The sequence below is a fragment of the Atta colombica genome, unplaced genomic scaffold (assembly GCF_001594045.1).
Source record: "Atta colombica isolate Treedump-2 unplaced genomic scaffold, Acol1.0 scaffold217, whole genome shotgun sequence".
Classification (NCBI taxonomy): domain Eukaryota; kingdom Metazoa; phylum Arthropoda; class Insecta; order Hymenoptera; family Formicidae; genus Atta; species Atta colombica.
This window is the reverse complement of record NW_017259313.1, coordinates 113,692-137,297: the sequence shown is the minus strand read 5'-3', so window position 1 is coordinate 137,297 and position 23,606 is coordinate 113,692. Positions and strand designations below refer to the sequence as shown.

At 38.1% G+C, this 23,606-nt stretch overlaps 1 protein-coding gene across 1 annotated transcript in view; it reads left to right on the top strand.

Moving 5' to 3' along the window:
* Nucleotides 1-492: 492 nt before the first annotated feature.
* Nucleotides 493-23,606, top strand: part of LOC108687823 — a 113,290-nt gene continuing 90,176 nt past the window's right edge. The window contains exon 1 of the mRNA XM_018193809.1: nt 493-2,174. Within this exon, the coding sequence (XP_018049298.1) occupies nt 537-2,174 (1,638 nt within the window). The 5' untranslated portion in view covers nt 493-536. The remainder of the gene's footprint in view (nt 2,175-23,606) is intronic.

Sequence of the window (23,606 nt, the reverse complement as noted above, 5' to 3'; positions counted from 1 at the left end):
ATAGCCATTTTTCTTTTGAGTTGCCATTCCCTACCCTGTTCCTACTTTCTGTTACAGATCTCATATCATCTATAGGCACCGCGTTCATCCGATAACGACGAGGATGTAGCCCATGTGGGGCTTTTCAACGAGAGCGAACCGCACGAATTTCAAGTCAAGACGACGATGATGATGCGCGCGATACAGGGAAGAGGAATTGACCGAGGGAAGAACAGGTCAGCGTAGAAGAAAGAAGGAGAGATTCCTCTTTGCTTACTCGCGAGAGAACACGCCGGATGTTATCGCGAGACTGATAAAAACACTGCCAGGAGTAATGACGAGCTAGATTGCCGCTTCGTCCGCTGAACCGTTCCTTGGTCGATCTTAGCTTTTGCTCCTCGCTAACTGCCTCTCTACCTGCCCTCCTCTTCCTGCCAGTCCCCCTTCGTGTCAGTCCTGCCTTCGTCACGTATACACGTACACGCTTATATTAATATATACACACACCCGTTCTCTCTCCCTCGAGAGATCAAAGACTGAAAATAAAAGGTGGCGACATGTTGGGCGTGAGTCAGCCGGGCAACACGCCCTCGAGCTTGCGGCACTCGGCGAGCTTCTCGTGCTTGCAACGCGGCACCGCCGGCGAGGGTCATCGCGCGAGGACCTCAACATTGCTACAACAGCCGAGTCTACAACTGAGCAACGGTCATCATCAGTACACGTCCAGCGGCCAGGCGGCGGCAGCTGCGGCTGCGGCGGCCGCGCATTGCTCTCTCCTGCAGCATCACCAGCAACAGTCCCGCGAACCGTTCGATCCTGTCCTTCAGGACGGTAACGATTACGGCTTCGTGCGGATCCGTCCACGGTTGCGCAGCACGAATGCAACCTTGTATCACGAGGAGGAGGTGGCGGCCGCGAAGAACGCCCTGAGGGAACAGCGCGATGCCGCTGCGTTTAGCGACCGAGAATGCGATTCCAATTTCAGGGACTGCCCGTTGAAAGTCAAGGATCATCGCGACCTCTCGCCGAAGGGAACGGCCAAGAACCAGAATCCATTACGGGGCGCGTTAATCCTTTTTACTTCAACATCATCCTGGTGGAAGGCCCGACAACGGGAGGAACAGCTAAATGCAACTGGCGGTGCCACTGCCGCTATTAGTGCACCGTCCTCAGAGCGGAAATGGTCAGGTACTTCGATGGCGTCACCCTCGAATGAGAGAAAGTGGCCATCCTCGATGACATCGCCTACGAATGAACGGAAGTGGGCTGTGGGTAACAGCCTGTTGACGTCACCATCGAATGAGAGGAAGTGGAACAGATCCTCGGTTTCATCCACATCGACGAACCAACAGGATCGGAAATGGCGATCCCTTGGCGCACTTTTAAGGACTCCCGTCGGAACTAGCAGTAGCTCTCACATCAGCCAGAATTCCCTGTCTCATAACATGAGCGTATCCATGATCGAAAGTGATCACTTCCGCGAGGAATCGCGAGGGTCGAGCTGTAAGACGCGCTATCAACAACCGACGTCCTACTCGGCACGAGTATCCCGTGCCAGTAGAGACGTTTACCGGGAGAATGGAGAGTTTGGTCAAATTACTGGCAAGTCGAAGGTCAGCCGCAGGTTGTACCAAGATAGCGAACCGACAATCGAGCTCGACGAGAGACACATTACGCAGCGTAACCGACATCAACTGGATGATCCCGAACAATGCAGGAGCATTAGAGAAGGACGCGACCATTGCAGAGCCACGGAACAGAGCGCTGTAGAGACTCGCGGCACGACCTTCACTACACGATCGAGCCGCGCACAAAGCTTTTATCTTCTGGACGACTTCCTGCGGCCGCAGCCGCAGCAGCCGAGCAACAAGTGCATGTTGAATCTGTACATGTCCCCATCGCACGCCGTCAAATACGGCAACGAGCATGGCAGGTCGTGCGAGGTTAGGCAGGCTACCTGCCAGCAGGCGAACGTCAGCAGCAATATTACGCCGCCGCGACGCCACAATTCGAGCTCGGACAGCCTCGAAGTGGCCACCAGTCCGCTGCCGCCGCCGGTGCCGCCGCCGCCGCCGCATCAGATCGCCGGTAACATGCGGGACCGCGAACGGAATGAGAACCCGAAGGAGCCGAGTAAGGACGTGTGCCCGTGCAAACTATGCTGGACCAATATGCAGAGATCTCTTGTGGAAGAGGTAAGTGAAGTCCCCCTCGAGGGGTGCGCCGGACAATAATTGAGTCGTTCGTCACGCCGCGTACTCCACGCTTGGAGATCCGCGGGAGATTCCGCTTGAGAAATGAGGCTATGATTAAGGGACTTTGACAAAGGATCGCGTTGGACGCAGGTCGCCGTTCTTGTCTGGTCGATTCGTCATATATATGTACAGCCCGTCTCCGACCAACCTCGTTCATACGGCTTTTACATATACATTTATTCTTAAATAAAGCAGTAAAATTAAGATTTTAATGAGGAATTCTGATATCCTTTTAAATATAATTCGTAGACGCTTGCATCGTTGGAAGTATATTATCAGTATGAAATAAAACTAAATATACATACAGAAAAATACATACTGTATATTTAAGATAATACTGAAGATTAAACTAAAATTAGATTTGCATTATTATATGAAATCGCTTTTTTGATCAATTTTATGATTTCTTTAAAAAAAAAAAATAAATTCTAGTTTTAATACATAATAATGGGTTTTATAAAATTTCTAATAAGTATATTTTAAGGTTATTATCAAGAAAATATTCTTTGTTAAAGAAAATCGAACTAGAAAATTACTTAAAGGAAGAAAGTAAATCGAGTATAATCACTTTTCTTAGTAATAGAATATTTTTCTGTGTATACATAGGCTGTATTATATATATGTAAGTTATGTATCTAAGAAATTTTATTTACGACTCTTTCGTACAATTTAGAGCCGATTTTCTTTTAATGAAAATATTGGTACATACATGAATTATATGTATGAATTGTAAAACATGAACGAGCAATGAAATGTTACTTTTTAGTGTAATTTCAACGAATTTAACTTTAATAGAAAATTTAATTTGCGGCTTAATATCGTTGAGATATCTAATGTTAAAGATTATATATAAAGTAAGTAAATAGTTGTTCGGATACTTAGCGGAATCCCCCTGAAAGACATCTGAATATACGTCTGAAAGAGAAACCGAATAAGCGACATGGCATTTCGCCTGGACGGGGAATTGGCCGGCTCGTTGAATTTTATCGTAATCGTTATCCAGGATGTTTATGTCGCGACGAGTAACTTTCACCCTGGCGTGCGCCACGACTCCGCGATCGCGCGAAGATAGACGTTCGGTCGCGAAAAGGTCCTCGCGGCGTATCGTCAGAAAAGTCTCCCCCGGAGAGAAGGAAAGAGAATCGACTATCCTCAACTGTCCGGTCGTCCGTCGCGTCGACATATTTATTTGCCGGACAACTTGCTATTAACTCGCTTTTAACCCGTTTTGTGCCGAACGATCCTAACGCCTCTGTCAGGATCCTGCTCGTTTGCGTGATCGGTAGAGCATAATTCGAGACGACGACGGGATCCCCCGCAGAACACGCTGTAGTCAACAGAGTTGAAAAGTTTAATCAAGAGCGGTGGCTTTATAAAGTAGCATCTTATCTGTCTTATAAATTAATTTTCATGGTCCTAAGGTAAGACTCGCACGGCTTCCGTGCTTTGACGTGTATAATTTATTGTATTGTATTATCTAGATTGTATTATCAGATACAAAATTTAAAAAAAAAAATTTAGGGCTCTCTAACAGGAAGAAGAAACCGTTGCAATTTTTTGAATATTATTAAATTTATTTATTGTTGAACTTTCGACCGATAAATCGAAGCTGAGAGATTCACGAAGTAGCATCGAAGATCGCGATGTCACGCGATAAACGCAGTTGGGAGATTCCAGTTCTTCGAGCTCTTATCTTACGTGAAAGGCAATGCAATTACATTGATCAGCAATCGTTGGACAAGAATTCACATCGTGTATTACGCGGTGACAGACGGAATAGATGAAGAGACGATGTGCACTTATCCTCGACATCTTACGATCGCGTGATTATTGCGAATAACCAGGAGCATTTCGAGCGTGATACACGTCATACGATAAGAATAATGCACGAAATTAAATTTTGCTGCATTCAAATTGGGTATAATCGCAAGTCAGATGAACTACTTCATAATTTTTTTATATTAAATATCTTAATGATAGAGCTGCAAAAAAAGTTGAAGTTTTATTAAATCTCATTAATTTTTATGTTTATAACTGATATTCAATATTTACAGTTTATTGATTTGTATATTTAATTGACATTTGATAATTTTTACATTAAAAATGGTCTGGATAGCTGAAACGCTTGTATATTTGCCATATAATTTTTAGTATTAAAACCTGGCTTAGTTCGTTGACGTAAAATCTAGCTATTATTGTGCTTTCATTTAAATTTTATTAAAGTTTTTTATTTGGAATTACACAGAAAATAAGATTTTATCCGTGTTCGTTGATGAAAAAAGGTAGTTGGAGTTAAACGAGATCCAGTTCTATCGAGTCTCTAATTTAGTCGAGCTCGACATGCAAAACGGCAATATATGCTGGTACTATATCTCGAAATACGATGTCCTATGTACAGATCGAGTTCATCGACATGTAGCCACTTCTGTGCGTAATCGATAGTGTAGGGTCTCCTACGAATAGAATTGTAATGCGCATCACAACACCGTCCGCATCACAAACCTCCAACTGGTATCGATCCTGTGACCCGAGGAAAGCCTCACAGACGAAGAACCACGTTTCTCTATTTGCTCAATTGAATCCAAGCAAATATGCGGTAAAGCTACGCACTCGTGCGTATGCGGAAAGACAAAGGAGACAAAAAAAATGCACGTACATGCATAACTTTCAAAGATCTGTGGCGAAATCGAAGATAATTTTAACGGAAAATTCATGTAGGTATTATTAATCATGAATTTATATATAGATCGGTATTTATAGTCGGATCTTATATTTAAGACCGTCTTAAGTACAGTTTTAAGATGTCATGAACCAATCAGAGGGCCGCATTAGCGACTTAAGACATTATTAGAGTGTCAGCCATTGAGCAATTTTTCTTTTTCTTTTATAGCTAGCTTACACTTAGGGCGGTATTCATAGTCGATTCTTATTTCAAAACCGTTTTAAGTTCTATCTTAAGATGTTAATGCGGCCCTCTGATTGGTTCGTGACATCTCAGGTTTGAACTTAAGACGGTCTTGAATATAAGAATTGAGTATGAATATACCGGCCCAGAGTTTCACAACTCACTTTAACTCTTAATCGAGATTTATTTATTTCTCATCTTTTTCTAATACTAGAATTGGAAAGAGATGAGAATAAGTTGAACTTCGATTAAGAGTTAAGCGTGAATTGTGAAACTGAGCCTTAGTGTTATATACGCTGTAGATTAGACCTTTCCAATTTGAGCGCCGGAGCCAAAAAGCAAAGCCATCGACGCAAGAACATTTAATGTGATTAAAGTTAAGATTTCATAGACTATAAATTTTACAGTTTTTGATATCTTATTCATATTGATTTTTTTATGTCAGTAGCTTTGCTTTTTAGCTTCGGAGCTCAAATTGGACAGGCCTGCTGTAGGTATATCGCAGACTAAATGATTCTGGCCTCAAGATTCTCGGTCTTTCGTTCATTCGAACTTTGAATTGATCACGAGGTTGAAACCAGCGATGCTGGGTTACAAGTTCACACGCTTTCCGGGTCGTGGCCTACCGTATAAATCGCGCACGCACGTACAAATCCAATGGCTTATCGCCGGGAATAAGTGGAAGCACGTGCTGGTGCACGGGAGTACCTACTGTTTGAATTGGGCAGCCGCCCTGCGGCTCATCCTCGCCCTTTCTTTCCTCGCTCTGATGAGCGTGTGTCGAACGTCCGTTCGTTATTTTTAGGACACGGGGCACACGCGGCGCGGCGTGCCAAAGGGAGGAAGTCGTATTTCTAACTTTCCAGTATCTGCTCTATTATTAGTGAATGCTGGAGAGGTACACTGGTCTTAAACTGGATTTCCGTTTGATTTTAAACACCGCGCGTTCAACGGAGAAGCACCTCCAGGCGCTTTGCTCTTGCCACTACTTGCTCGGCTCTTCTTTCTTTCTCTTTCTCTCAACGTTGTTTCCTTTTTCTATCATACGTTTTCAGAGCGCGCACGTTCCTCGTACGATGGTTTCATCCATATAAATACGACGACCGTATATCCGCAGATTTGTTTACGGTCGCGCTTACCTATTAGTCGTACTATTTCAACCGTACATTACCTCTCGAATGTTATTAGTGAACGTTAGAGTTATACCCGCTGGGATTACCGTGTGTTTCTGAATATTGATGAATGTGAGGACGTTAATTGTATTAGGAGGGTGAATGTAATTCCAATTTGCGAATCGAATGTCCCTTTAATGACTACAAATTTGACTGGATCGTTAATGCACTATTATGTAAATTTCCCATACGGTTCTCTCGTTTCTCATTCTCCGATTATGTAAGATAAGAGGATCATCGTTCCACGAAACGAAAACGATAACCATGAAATTATTGATTCTCTTAGATGGGTATTTCAGTACTTCTCACGGTCGGGACACTCGTTGCTGGCTCTTTTAACTCTATAAAATCGAAACGTCCTAGGTCAGGGACGCGTAACCTACGCATCCGGTTCAGACATGTGCATTTTCACTGTTGTTGAAAGACATGCAGATTACGGCCGTCTACAGACGGAAAATTATTAGTGATATTTATATGCGGCCGCGGAGAACGTGACGTTAAATTTATATGATTTCGCGCATGGCAAAATGAGAGTCGCGAATATGACCGTGAAAAGATTTCATAGAATTACACAAACTGATGGCGTAACGACACATCGTGAAAAGAACGGACGTAAATCTAAACGCACGATATTCTTTTTTCGATCTTTAAAACGCAAGTCCAAGTACGCTGTGATAATCAAAATGCATTAAAACCTGTTTCCAGCAATGTAAATTAACTTTAATCTCGAATACATTTACTCTTCATCTTTTTCTAGTTCTAAGAACTAGGAAGAGATAAAAAGCGAGTTGAAAGGAGATTAAAATTAATCTGCACTGATAGAAATATGCATAAGAAAAAGATGGGAATTTTGAATAAAGGAAAGAGTTTCTCAGAGAAGTTTTATAATTAAATAGCATATCGCGACATTGAAAGAAATTCCCTTGCAATTTCTATGATTTTCCTCGCGCAGTTTCGTCGACTAGTGGCAAATTACGTATCGCGTACGTGAGACGTAGAGTTGACGCGGTTAGACGACTCACGATGATGCGCGCGAAAGACCGGCGACAGAAGTGGCGATGACTACGAGTACGACGGGAGAAAAGAGCATATCATCAGGTATGCGGCTGCCGTATGTCGTACAGACACGTGCAAGGTGCAGGGAGGAAATAATCGTGTAACATCACGTTGGAAATAGAACAAACCGGTCGCCGAAAAAACACTCATTTGTGTTATTACACAGAATATATTTTCTAATGCGATTAGCCTTGTATCCACGGTTTTGCAGAAATATTTAAAAACTTAGCTAGATACGTACAGATTGAAAAGTAATTTTGTTGATAATATTATGGAAATTAAATTCAACAATTCCTAGGTACAATAAAGTTTGATTAAGATTTTGATATTCTTCCAAAAATTTATCCACGTTTCTTTTTACAAACAATTTTTATGACAACAATTTTGTAATCTTATTTAGTATCATATTTTAGCGACTACATAAAACTTTACTTCGATTTTATATGAGGATCTTAACTGCGAATCGAACATTTAATTGTTTAATTGTGTTTACAATAAACATTTTTCCGCAACAATATTCGTTGTACTTTTAGAAGCTTTTTTATTTTTAATTTGATTTATTTTATTTGAAAACTTCATTTGAACTTATTTCATATTTAAATTGTTTAATTTCGTTGGATCAAAATGATTATGTAGGACTTAAGATGATTGTCTGGACTGTTAAGTCTGGAACACAGATCTTTGCATAACTCATAATGCATAAAACATGACAATTAACTATCAAATAATCAGAGATAGGATCGTCACATACAAAATGCCATAAACTATTATATTAACCATAGCTAATGAACATCTTATGTAAATTCAACATGACGTCTTTATGTCGGATTTTCATTAGTCTATCAGCCTTATGAAACTTATGTCATTTTGTGTTATGATCTTTATTCATTTCATGAAAAGGAAAGCTTCTAATTGGTTGAGTCTCTTACATTTTATGCACTATGCGTTATACATAAGACTGTGTTTTTTTTTAGGGAGTTTTTGCAATAAATACGGTAAACGCTAAAATCACGTTATCCTTTTCTTAAATAGTTGTTAAGAAGAAGATTATCTGACCTTAGCGTTTTATCATATTTGGAAAATGGTATTGCAAAAACTCGCTTGAGTATTCTACATTAATTATTTTGATGTCTAACAAAATTGTTTTCAGATCTAGCTGAATTTTTTAATACTTTAGCAAAACTGTTTTTATCCTGCGCAACATTATCAATGTTGTAAATTTAAATTCTTAATTCGGTCAAAAAAATTGGTTGTTTTTGAGAATTTTGTTATGACAAGACGTGAGAAAATTCCAATATTCGGCTAACGCCTTTAGACAGAAGTATATAACTATACCCTATCGAGTTCTTCTCTTCCTTCTTACGACCCCGAACGATCTCGAACGCGTTTAATCCGTCGTTTGAATTGATCCCGCATCTCGTATTCATTGCTTTCGTGAATACGAGACCGTGAACGTACACGTACACGTCCGGGGTGAGTAATACTTCGGCAGTCGGGTGTATATCACAACATAATATCTCCGTGTAGGAGTTATCTTCGCTTGATTTCTTTACGTGCCACGCATCTGGACATGAACGCGATGTTGGAAGCACGTATAGAATAGGACGAACGGAGTCTTTTGCTGATCGGGCGCGAATAGCACGATACGAGGAAAATCATTACAAATGATGTTGCAAGAAGCGCGTGAGTTTCCCGTCGCACATAGGAATTTAAATTTATCTCAAGAATATCTCAAGAATATGTCGATATTTCTAAAAGCTTCTTGATATGTCGAAATCTTTAGTATGCCTCTACGAATGTATTACATCATCATGAACAAATATTATACGAAGTATATCTCTCTGATATTGAATTGTCATAAGAATCATCCATGTAGTGTCACAAGACGGACAAACGTTATCATGATTGACGTACAAAAAGAAAGTCTAAGACGAACACCTATAGGTGAAACATAATCTATAGGTGACAATAGGAAATATCGTGTTTGTGAAGGATCGAAGTGCCTTTGAGAGTGCTGTTTCATTTTGAATCGCCCTGTAGGGTCTGGGAGAGAACAAGACTATCTATAAGATAGAAGCCACGAGATAGACCCCTGACAGTGATATCTCACGGTGAGATCTTCAAGCCCAACCGTGTCTGTCGTTGCGTCGAACCAGGGTGATTTATCATTATTGAAATACGGGCCATTTGAGCTATCGTAGTCCACTCTCGCGCGACATGCGACGTTTCTTCTGGCCGGGAGTCCCTTTTGTATTCCGCTTCGCGCTCCGTACATTTGCTTTCCACTCGAAAGTTATTCAAATCAACTGTAGCGATTGCGAGATAAAGTTACTGGAGCTGAAATTATGATTTCCGAGATAGTAAATATTATAATAATAACATGGCCATTTTATTAATTGTTTTATTGATTGTCATAATTAAAAATGGCTTTGCTGAAGTATTTAAAAATTTTGTTAAATATAACACATCTGAAAATCATTTAGTTTAGCTATCAAAGTAATTGTGTAGAATGCTCAAGTTATTAGAATGTTAAAACTTTTTACAGTATTATTCATCATGCTTGATCGTCCTGCATAATTATTTTGATGGACTAACAAAACGATTTTAAAATTTATTTAGAACTCATTTTTTTATATAGTTCAAAATAATTTTTTCTGTGTACAAGAACGTCTCTCGGTATTCCTTTATGTAGGATAGTCACAAAATTAAAAAGTCAGAAAAATTGAAAACAGTCAGGGATATCAAGGAAATGTCAGAGAATTTTGCAAACTTTTGTGAAATTTAAAATTCTTTAAAAATTAAATGAAATTTACAATCTTTGAAATTACAAATTTTTGAAAATTAAAATTCTTGGCTTTAAAAAAGTTTAATATGCGTACGTCATATTTACACAATTTTGGAATTAACAATTAAATGTAAGTAGTGTCGACAATATTAATATAAGTAATTTCCATTGCTATGTTAAATTACTTTCTTTGGTTTTCAAATACAAAAATGTCAAAATATTATTATTGAAAGTATCAGGGAAAATTATGGAATTTTGTCTGGAAATAAAAAAAAAAGATTACAAAACTTCAGAATAAAAAATTTGTAACAATCCTGTTTATAAAAATATATTATTGCGTTACGCAAAGTGATACTGATTGAAACAGTATTGCGCAGTGAATTGAAAGTTATTTTTAAAATATTTATTTCACTTTCATATTGGTGGTATCATCGCATGTCATCTTGCGAGAAGGTGATATCGTGGCGAGCTTGCCTCGAAGCGAGTCGAATAAATTTGCAATCGCGCGGTAGTTCGTTTTTTTCTTTTGCACTCGCAACCGTTGCTACGAGCATGCGGCGGACGTTGCCCATCGGCCGAAAGGTTGCACCCGCGACGCGTATCGTCATAAATTTTATTCTCTTCAGCAACTTTCGCGTTCATTCGCGCGCCTGCCTGCTCGCGCGTAAAAGTTTTTGAGATAGCGCTCAACGGCGCGGACCGGTCACGATTTAATGATGTTACGTTAAACGAAATTTATCCGCCTGCACCTTCCTACCTTGTGCACGGACTCGTTGGCCGATCGGAGCTTGCGATAAGCCTCGGTTCTCTCCCTGTCTTTCTCTTTTTGTCCCGCGGGCGCCGATCTGAAATTGCTCGTTGCAAACGCTAATTGTAACGGTGCCTTTTATAATACATCGTCTCGGCGCGATTACGAACGGTTGGTTGGCGAAATCGTTTATCACAGAGTCCATAGCTGAGAGATATAAGTGGTGGAATTAGATTAGGAGACGGTTTAAGATATTTACCGCGATCAAAATCTTCCTCGAATCCCTGAAACAGTGCATTTCCGTGCATTTCCGCGCGCGCTTCTCTTCTTATTCCCTCCTCTCGAAATGAAATTTCTTTTTGTCAACACAGATGGTGACCGAATGCACTTTGATACAAACTGGATCCGGGCACATGGCGTTACTCTATGTCTGGAAGATAACGCCATGAGCAAACAAGCGGATTCCGGCACCTTGCACCGGTGTTGTATGTTCACCGACAGTTCAAATTTTAATCGCAATCTATTCAGCGAGAATGTATTTTTATTGAATTATTCATTAATTAGATAATAATTTTATACTTTTGTAAAATCTTATTAAGAACTCCCATCTTTTTTTCGTCTAGTGATGAAGAAATAATACTGTTAACATTTCTTCCTGCACCATTCGGAAGAAATTTATTTATAACGTACGACGTATGTTTGCGTTTAACGGATGTCTTTCAATACGGCATCTCCGAGAGATGTTCGTGACACCCTCGGGCAACCCGGTTGAGAATCGCTGCGTGGACGATACAGTATATTTCTCATATTTTTGCCAAGCCCTCCCCTTCGAGAAAGAGAAAGAGAGAGAGAGAGAGAGAGAGAGAGAGAGAGAGAGAGAGAGAAAGCAATCAAATAAGATTATTACGTTCGCGGCGAGAGACTACAACGTAGAGAGCGGACGTGCCGGTTGATCGAAACGCAGCGTCTCGCGCGAACGATCCTTCGAAGACTTTTCTTTTTAGAGCGCGGTTAGCGCGCTAATGAACTGACAAACGACGGCTACCTCGAGTTCCGGTTATTAAACCGCTGCGGTGAGGAAAACGATAGGTTTGTATTTAAATCCGATCTCAAATCCTGTTTACATCTGAATGCATATTAAAGTGTAGCGTCGATTTATAATCTTGTTCCATAAAAATGAAGAAACAGAAGACAATAAGACTTTGAAGAAATTACTCTCTATGCTAATTGTTTTTTTTTTAATTTTTTTATTTTAAAGACAAAATTTTATAAACAATTATTTTTTAATAAGTAATTTTTATTTTGAACAAATTATTTCTGTTTTATTCTTAGTTGTAAATTCTTTGCACAAGATAACAACGAATCTGTTACCATTGTGGGTGTAGTGGGTATCTGTAATATGTACTTTGTTACCGACAGATCGAATTCTGCTTTATCGAGGCAGGCAATCGCGATGTAGTCCACAGGCAGACGTGAAGATGACAGCACTAATATTTTTTTTCATTCGTTAACGAGGTTCCTCACAGATGTGATCATTTAGGCCTTAAACCGGTATTCATAGTCGATTTATACATTTAAAACTGCTTAAGTACAGATTTAAGATATAATAAGTCAATCAGATGGCTATATTATTATCTTAAGATGTTACTTAAAATAAATCTTAAAATAAAAACGATTTATGAACACCTCTTAAACTTTGCAATCTCATCTAGACCTTCGACATACACCTTACATATGTTTAAGTACCATCTTTTCGTAAATGACAATTTTATAAACATTTAAGGAAAAGTGAAAGCAAGATGAAATTTTATCGAAAAAATTAAGAATAAAATACCGTCTATATATGATAATAGAACGAGAATGAGAAATGAATTTCATTTCTATAATCCTTTTAAAAAATATTGGTAGTTATAATTGTTGATAGTTGTAATTTAATAATTCAACACACACACACACACGCGCGCGCGCGCAGGACATTTTCATGCATTTAGAATTCATATATTCACTTAATCGAAAAAAATAAGAATAAGATACATACTATCTAATTCAAATAGAACAAGAACGAAAAATAAATTTTATTTTTATTTGTATTTCTTAAAAAAATGTTGATGATTAATTATAATTAATGTTGATTAGCTGTAATTTAATAATTTGAAACTTTTTATATACGTGTTTAAACAAGTATAAATTGTTTGCAAATTGTCTAGAGCGATGTAAAAAAAAAAAAGACGAATCTCCACCTATTTTTCCGTATAACTCGATATTTTATCTCCATTCGCATAACGGGGCACATTCATTCGTGCGTATGTGAAGATATTAGACGGATGATAAATGCGAGTCATTATATCTGATTATGTAAATGAATGTAATTGCATAAATATTCGTCCGTGTGATCCGCGGTAACGTACAGGGTTTGCAAAAAAAATGTAGAAACCTCCGCCTCTCCTCCGACTTGGCGCTCAATCACACTGTCAAACCCATCTACTCTCTCCGGGAATGCGGGTATACGATTTTCAACCCGCGGTGCTCGTACGGACGTCTGGTCGACGAGATTTAAATTCCTGGTAAAATTGGCCACTGTATCCCTTGTATCGCCGTTAGCGTTGTCTTGCTAAATGCTTCTCCTTTCCGTAGTTTAACTGTAATACGGATTTCGTCACGCATCTAAAGAAATCCCTGGCAACCGATCTCGTAACCGAGCTTATGTAAAGTCGATAGCTGATATTTATGTTTACATTTCGGATCGAGCCAACTCCTGTAAATAAACAATGATGACTCTAAAAAGAAATGTTATACATGTACAAGAAATGATTTAGAATAGACAAAAATATACAATATACGTCTATAACGTTTCCATTATAAATTGTATAAATTTCACGTTTATTGAGCATGTAATTTTATGCATTTTTATTTGTAGTATATTTCTAGTAGACTTACATAAATATTTATACACTATTTCTATATAAACTTATAAACTATAATAAATATTTATACACAACATAAATATTGTTATTAAGCTGGATAAAAAGTTCATTATTTCTTTTTCAAGGAATTTTAAAGATTAGTTTGACGGGTAAAATCATCTTTGTTAAACAAGATATTAATTAACTCGTTCTTTTCTATCTATCTTTTAGATAGATTCATTATTCCGTTCTCATTGAGCACATAATGTTACATTAAATAGCGACTTATTATAAATAGCGAAAAAAAAGAAGAGATTTTTTTTTGTCTAATTTAGTATTAAGTAGAAATAACTCAGTCTCATTATGCTTGCTTGGGAATTGCGTGCAAATTATTAATTCGTGAATGTCAATACAATAGGTATTAACTGTAAAATATAATAAATATGATATAAACTTAATTATAATAATTAACTGTGACATTGTAACATTGTTTGTTAAATAATACATACATAATTCGACATAAAAATAATCTGACTTTTCCAACCGAATGATTTTCAAAATATGTTTCTGTTTAATATTGTTTTACATTCATTTAATATTAAATATCATGGATGTACGTAACATAAATATGATTATCGTAATATATGCATGAGTCATATTTAGAGTAAGCTCTTTGACTTGTCCGAATGAATTCTCGTAATCAGTAATCTCGTTGATATATGAGGGCGCTGTTGCTCCGATAGTTGCAGATCGTTCTTGTAAATGCAAAGTTCCGGATGCTTAGGGTTTAATATTTTCATGGAACTCATTTGAGACGCTTGGCGCTCTAGTTTCCGCTTTTATTGCGTCATAAGTATGGGTGCCTTGGCGAGTAGGCCGTAACGACATAATGTGGCCTAATACGCGACAGTTTGATAAGAGTTTCAGGTTGAAGTGAGCTATTTCAACGAGCATATTTCATCGTGGCAGCTTCATACACAAGTAGAAGTAACTTTGCTTGTTTGATTTAGAAATATTATAACTTTTAAGAGCAGATTATATTATAATAATTTCTTGCTCTTAAGGTAACTTTATCAAGACATTTCAAAGACCGGATAATTATAATATAAAAGTATGGCAATTATGAAATTCTACTCTAAACTGATCTATGATGATTGGCGCGATTTACTCGAGTCATCTCTCTCATATTAGATTAGACATTCGTGTTATGTTTCGCATTTGAATCGCAAACTTCTATACTGAGAAAAATTTCTGAAAATAGATGAATCTGAAGATTCTGATCATATCGATCAAAATTCTGATTATCGCAATTAGAATTGTAATAAATTCAACCAGAAAATTCTGATTTTCAATCAGAATTCCAATTAATGCAACCAAATTCTTTTTTCAGATTATAGATTCGTATACTGCGATGTGCGTGTATGTTCTATACTCTCAAGTCACTCGCGAGATCGAAATAATTATGCGACAAGGAGCGGAAGTGCGATTGTACCGATGTATGAGATGTAATTCAACGCCGATGCAACGATGAAGCGATTCTTTGTATCTATATCGTGGTGTATGTTCGCCACTCATACGATCGCATGCCATCGGTAATCACGATACGTCAAACGCACCACGTCGGTCGTGTCGCTTGTCCGTTGCGAAGCTGTGCGATATGCGGAACTTCTTTCAGTAATTCGTAACGTGATTGCGAGTGGGCATGGCGACGATCTGTAGGCCGTATATAATCAGATAACAGACTTTGACAGCAGTGAGAGGGGATCGACCCTTTTCATGTAACGATCGTTTTTCCGTGGGCTGTCGATCGTTTAATGAATGAAATTTGAGATATTTACAATAACATCTATAAGTGTGTGTGAAGGAAAGAGAAAATGTTTAAAGTAACACTCGACGGTTTTCTCCAAACGTGTGAGTTGTAATGTAATTAATTTGTTCATCTGGTGATAAGAAGTTAATAACGTTCAGTATAAGTTTCTGTAACGCTTTCAAATTTATTCGTTTATAATATATGTATGTATTAATAAAATAGAAATCACTTACTAATAATATCGCAGAACGTCCTGTACGCCCTAAGGGACACTGAAATCCCGAGGCCGTGCTTTATTTTGAAGCGAGAGTTCACAAGAACAGCGCACAGAAACTCTCATGGATACAGGGAGCGTTAATTAGCACTTTTCTAACAAATAAAGCAAAAGTTTATATTTTCGCACCCGCAGGCCGCGCGTCGGAGAACACGGTTCCAATTCACTATATAATCAGAAAATCGGAAATCTATTTATCTTCGCGTTTGTTTTGCATTGGGTCGTGCAGCTCGTTTGCATAAAAGCACGTTTAATTGATCGCACCATTGCAGAGCGGAAGAAATAACTGCGGTCGCATCGTGGGTTTGTATCGCATGGATCGATCTCCGTGTATAACGCGACCAAGCGTAACGTGAAGTCGAAAGTCGGATATAGTGATATCGTCGTTCCCTAAGATGCGCTTCCATGACATGGGGCGTCGCCGGATGTTCTCACGAATTTGTGGAAAAATTCATTCAACGTTCAAATCTGCTGCTAATAAAATCAAGAAGGAGCAAGTCGAATCAATGACTTAGAAATGAATTAAGCCCATTTCTTTTTCATTTTTTTTATTATTAACTTGAGACTGAATGATAATGTAAAAATTGTATTCTTTATTTTAGCTATTATTAATCGTTAAACTGCTAATTTTGTAGTGAGTAACTTTTAAAGTTGTCACATTACAAAACCATCAGTGATTAATTATAGTTAGAAAAATAATTTTTATATTATCATTAGGTTAAGTGAAGTTAAGTCTAAATCACATTAACTAAGAAATGAAAAAGATCTTAGAGAAAACGCATGAACGAACCAATTTATGTGATATTCATGATTATAAAAACATGATTAAAGAAGTTAAACTACTACTGTTTATTTTGAAGTTATTAATATTGATATTGTTATCTTTGTAATATTAGATCTTTGTAGTAGTAGATCTAATCCTTAAAGATACATATGACTGTTTTATGGTCTTATTTTCTATAAGTAGCACGAGTTCGAAAGTCTTGTGCAACAGCCCGAAACGTGCAGACATGTTATCGATTTTGTTAATACCAGTATGGCTAAACTGTGGAGGCGTTTGCTGAGGTATTCCCACGGGACTCCGTGAAAAAGTCATCGATCGCGAAAACCTGTTCTTGTGGATGAAATAAAAGCTGCTTAATTTCTAGGAATGGATGATTGTATTAATTAAAAACGAGGAGACTCAGAGAGCACTGCGTGATGCGAACATGGAAAGAACGGTTTTGCTGAAGTATCTAAAAATTTAGTTAAATACATCTGAAAACAATTTTGTTGGACCATCAAAATAATTATGCTCAAACTGGTCGTTAGACTGTCAAAGCTTTTTGCAGCGTTACTCATCATATTTGAGATTCCGGTGTAATTATTTTGTTATAGTTTAATAAAATTATTTTCAGATTTGTATTTAGTTAAATTTTTAGAGCGTAAAATTCAGCGTTCTTTTCATAATGTGTCGCAAGTTTATGATCTATAGCTTCTTCTTTATATTTTTTTCTGTTTAACAGATACTTATGTGACACGTTATAGTTTATTAAATTTCTGTACTTTATCTCTCGAATTGATTGCGACTATCTCTTACATGATTCCTCGATTTGCTCGACTAAATGATCGACTTTATTGGGCGAAACATTTAAAAATTTGTACAGCGCGAATATTTATTTTTTAATTTCAATCTTTTTGAGATGGAGATATAAATATAGAGTTCTCGAAGCATGAAAATCGGGAAAGTAGAAGTTTCAAGTTGTACAATAAATATAGTGTGTCTAGCAAGTTATACTAGCTCTCATACATATTTGCATTATTCATCATATCATATTTCTCGAAAGTGTAACGATAAAGATTTTTAAGGCACCTTTACCTTGAAGATAAATGTGAATATAAGAAACATCTAAGTATAAGAATCTAACAATAAAAATAATAAGATAACTGTTGTAAAGGAAATTATGTAGGAAATTCTACGAATGGGGGAAATATTTATGTTTATATGTACAGGATATTCTGTGAGAATGTATACCTCAATATTCGAGACAGCAATTGTTTCCCATGAGGAACGGAAGAGAAATTTACTCAACCTGAGTCCTTCGACTGTATCCTCGAGCCAGTGGCTAATTTCGAATAGGGCGACAGAGATGCGTGAATTACCAGGTTCTTGAAAAGAAACAGGACGATCATACGAGGCCAACATCGACTTCTCTCGCGGCGAGGACGGCGTGAGTCGGGTCACGAACACCAGGGAAAACACGGGGGAGAGGGACAAAAAAAAGAACGGTGGGCGCGGATGTAGGCGGTAGGACAGACGAGGAGGGTGCGGGTAAAGAACACACGACAGGAGGTGGAGGAAGGGAGAGGCTAGTGTGTGTATCCACCATCGCGTCGAGGGTGGAGAAGGACCTGCGCGCAAATTTCCCGCGTTCGCCCAACTCATATTGATCCCACCCCAGCGAGAACTCCCTCGTTCTAGCAGGAGATGGAAAGCGCGGGGTACAGGGAGGAAGCCCGGCAAGGGTGGTATAACGCCGGACCGGGTGTGCGAGTGAGTGAGTGATCGAGTGAGTGAGCGAGCGGGAGACGGAAGGAGGGTGAGTCGCAGAATCGCGGGCGCTTCGAGGGTGGTCCAGCGTGCGCCGGAGTCGTCGTGCTCTCCGATCGGGATTCGCGAACGTGCGCTTCGCCGAAGCTGTCGCTGTCGTCGTTATTATTGCCGTGTGTGTCGTGTTGCGCTCTCGTCGCTATCTTTACAAGAGCCAGTTTTTCCGCTAGTTACCGGTGTGTACAGCTTGTCTAGTGTTCTCGAAACGTATTTGCGCGCGCGTGTAGTGGAAAGAAGTTTCGGGGAAGTTGTCGACGTGGAGAATCAGGGAAAATCGAGCGATAAAAGTGTGCGAGTGTTTGAATCGGTCGATGACACCGTTGTTTCGATCTCGCATGGTGGGCCGGTTGTTGCAGCAGCATCGGCTGTTATAGTTGTGTAATTAATGAGATTTATCTTTACTTTCTTTTTAAATCTTTAAAGTTATTAAATAGAGAAAAAGAGACAGGAGTACCATTGAGCAATTTTCATACACCAAGACTGACCCTTGACTTTGCTGCCTCGATTTACGATCGGCATCGCGACACGACCTCGCGAGAAGCCATTGCCGGCGGGAAAGCGCGAATGCGAAACCATTTACCAGACTCCTTCGTGCGCTTCTTTTTTTCTTCTTTCCCATTGTGTCCGTTTTACTACTACTTTATGTCGAAGACGAGGCTGACGGGAGAAAGTACATAACGCGCGAATCGGCTCGGTAATCGAGTTCGATGAGTCAGTTCTCGCATCGAGTGATACCCGTTTTAGTTTTTAGTTCACATGCCGATAAAACTTCTTAAAACGTGAGAAAGAATTATTTATTTTAATTTTGGCCAAACAATAAAAGTATATTATCATAATAATTAAAAATTAAAATTATCATAATAATTAACAAGTTTGAGAATTGATCACGTATGTATGCAAGTCCGTATTTGTAGGAATTCACATATAATGCCGCATTTATTTGACACCAGTTTGATTAAATTGTCCAAGAGGCATGTGCCGCTTTGTACTCAAATAGCATGCGTCTCTTGAATGACCTAGTAGCTGCAAATTAGTTAGTCTGGAAACTATAGGTTCCCATTATTGAGAAATGGCAACAAGATTTGAATGACTCGTAATTTAATTCGTCATTCGATGTACCGTAATTATAATCATTGAATTATTCTCAATTAATGAAATAATAGATGTAACTATCGATTAATATGGTAAATTAATACTGCTCGTTTGTTCAAATTTATTATATCGTTTGGATTAATAAGATCCAAAAATAAAGTTTCGATAGAAAAAAGATCTTACATTGTCAAATACCAGAGAAAAAAGTATTTAAACAAAATATTAGTAAGAAAATTAATTACATTTTGGAGAGAGACAGACAGAGAGAGAGAGAGAGAGAGAGAGAGAGAGAGAGAGAGAGAGAGAGAGAGAGAGAGAGAGCAAATAGATAGAACGGATTAGCATGAATAAGTAATTGCTTTTTGTTGTAGTCGCGTCATCGATAGTTTTCTTGTCTCGGAAATATTTTTCCGGAAATATATGCACGCGATTCTGCATACATCGGCTCGATTGCACGTGCGATCGCGTGTGGGAGACTTGCGTGGTCGACAATCCGCGAAAAATCTACTAACGATTCATAAAGTCTATAGCGATCACGTCGCAGCTATGACCAACAATCTTTGTGGCCTCGTTTGACGGCCAGAAAAAATCAATGCCAGCACATTTGAACATATTTAGTTAAATATACTAATTTATTAAATTTGTTTAATTCTGATTTGCAAGAGAGTGTAAATTAATCTTCAAAAGATAAGGTAAGAATAGAGAATAACTGCACTACATCTTCTTTAAAAAAAATTGACACAAAGCAGAAAGTACCGAAATTTCGAATGCGATACGAACAGAGATTACTATCTCTTGGATTTAATGAGCCATAATACGATATAATACTCTGAATGCTCTTCATTTTCATAAAATGTACTTCGCCAACCATAAAGCCTTTTATCAATGCGTTATAATCGCCGTATTTACTACTACCTAATAAATTGTTCGTGCAAGATCCGCATTTTTATCGTCGCACATGGCTGATAGCGAAAATTTATAAAGCACTAATGTAAATCCTATTTTAACAATTAAACCAATTAAGCGCCTATCATGCGCTTAATTCCGCATGTAATTACAGACGGATTACAGGCCTTTAATTAAAATTGCTTCGGATACAAATCTGTCGATGTCACAGATTAAACTTTGTCATAATCTATAATCACACACACACACGCGCGCGCGCGCGCGCGCGCGCACTCACACGCACACGCACACACACATTTGAAAAATACATGTTGATATAAAATAGAAGAGTGCATCGGAATTCTACGAGTATTTCTCAGCGATTTAATCGATTACTTTCAACATCGTAAATAGATTAAGTATCAAGAGTGTATCTCATTTAATATATTATCTATACAACGACACATTATACGTTCCACAATTTTATATTATGAGCAATTTAAATAGATTCGAACAGCGAATTGAGATAATGCAGAAATATGCAATTTGATGAATTTTTGGCGCAAACAGTAATTTCTCTCGTCAGTATTTTCCGGAATTTTCATTCTCCAAATACCGGAACGAAATGGAACATTCTCGTAGAATCGACATGGGACACATTTCGTCTGGCGAGACATCGGGGTTTCGCCCTCGACGAGATCGATCGATTGCTCACGTCGTCACGGCATCTCGCTCTCGCAACAACTTAATATCCTTGTATTAAGAATCTTGTTCCACATCCAGGTCCAGGTTCCCGGCTTGCTCGTAAATACATTTGAGGAGCGCGTAAAAGTCCAGAGGCCCGGTCACCTGCGATAGAGAGAGCCCAGGTGGCGAGCGCGGATATATACGAATGCTTGGGAATGACTCAAACGGAACCATTACGAGAAAGAAAACATGATCCGTAAATGCAGAATTGTTTTATCTGTTTAAATTCTATAGACATGCATATAGCATGTATCAGGAATCGAGTACTGTGAACACGAGAATTTTTTTAATGTGAAAAATGATATTCTTCATTGTCTTCTCCATTTTAACATGTATATCTGATTTCTCAAAAACAAGAATTTAAATAAAATTTCTATAGATGTCAGTACACTGAAAAAAAATTTGTTTAATTAATTAAACACATTTAGTTGTTTGCAGATCTGGTTAATTCGACAAATTTTATTTAATCAAATTCAACCGTAGTCTGCTTAACAAACTGTTAACAAATATTAAGAAGACTATGGTTAAATTTGATTAAATAAAATTTGTTGAATGAATCAAATCTGCAAACAACTAAATGTGTTTAATTAGTTAAATAAATTTTTTTTTCAGTGTAGGGAAAAGAATATGTGTACAGAATCTTAAAATATTTCTTTGACTAATGAAAGTTTAACAAAAGGACAATTAAAGTGTTTACCCTTGCGTTTTGCGTAAAGTGAATCATCTATGCTGACATTATTATATTTGAACAGACATTTTAAATCACACTCGTAGCTTCAAGCTTCATAAATCAGCTATTAAATCCTTAAGAAAATTAGTAGAGAAATATTATGCGATTAAAATTTGCAACAAATGCTTACTGTACAATGAAGTTTCAGATATTGTCTGTTGTATCACGAGAAAAAAAGGTTATATTTGAATTCTGTTTAATGAGAACAGTAATTCAGAATAGGGAGACAAAAATTTCGAAATAATATTTAACGAATATGAAACTTTTATAAATGTAAGAAATCCTTTTCATGCTGAAATTACAGGTAAATTTAATATTGTTGAAATCGCATTTCTCGATTGGTTGATTTTATTGTCGTCCATTATGGTATATGTGATTCGGTGAATTTTAGTATGATTCCGACCACGCAAAAGAGAGAGATCGGAGAAACGGTTTACGAATACATCGATCGTGAACAGTGCACATACATGTCGAATACACCGCCGTGATAAATCATTAACCGGGCGTGTTTATTGGCCATGCTCGAGCAAATCCCGGCTGGTGGTTGATTTATTGTTCAGCACCGATGCTGATCGGTTGGCGATCGATCGGTCGTGACTCGCGAATCGGGCGCAACAGGCGAGTCCGAATGCCCGATACGGAAGCTCAAAGGAACGGAATTAGGCGAGATCGGCGTAGGCGTAAATTGGTTTCGTGGGAAGAGGCGAGATAGAGCAGGTGATAGAAAGGATCGACATGTAAAATAGACGAATGCGTCCACGTTGCGTCGTCAAAAGCGAGGAATTAAGTACTTTAGTATTTCAAATTTTTTACTTTGAAACTCAAGTTGAAGTATAACTCGAGTTATGCTTCAGAGAAAAATCTCCAGAGAATAGCTATTCGTTGTCAGAGAGATGTTTCTCTTCACGCCGAGACCTTGACAACGTAGGTGTAAAGAAAAAAGAGAGTAAAGAGGAAAAAATTGTTTGCCAGGAATATGCATTACGTGCGCCGGCGACATCAATTCCTCACCCGGTTCCATTTCCCGATCGGAGATCCACAGGTTACGCGATGTAAATCAGGTTCGCCGCCCGCCGTTCGGTACTGAAGCTCTATCTACAGTGCGAAATAAACTGCCGCGGTCGTAGACTATCTCCATTCTTGATACGTATACATGATAAAGTGCAAGCGATATTCTTCCTTTTGCTTGATGTTATATCGTAGAATTGTTTGAGCTAAAACGCTTTGCGTCACTTGTTCTATATTTATATGCGTTATAATTATTTACTTCCTACGTATTATGAGTTTTAATTAGACTTTTATTTTATATAGATTTAGATTTTATTATAAGTATGAGTTTTAATTAGATTTTTATTTTTTATTATTTTAAATTACAGTACAGAGACAAGATCATTTAATCTCGTTATATATATGGATAGTTTACAAGTATTTCAGTCCTCGGAATTTGTGAAAAATACAGCCCGAGAATTTCCATCGAGCGGGCGCATTTGTGCGCAATTCGTCGGGCTTTTATATGAGATCCTCCATAATCTCTTTACATGTCGCAAATGGATACAGTTTGTCTTCGCCGTTTTGTGATATTTTGTCGTTCTCCTTTTGCATACTTCACGAATAATGAACAGTTCTCAAGTTTCAGCTCTGTTTATTTGTTTTATTATCTATATTAATTAATAAA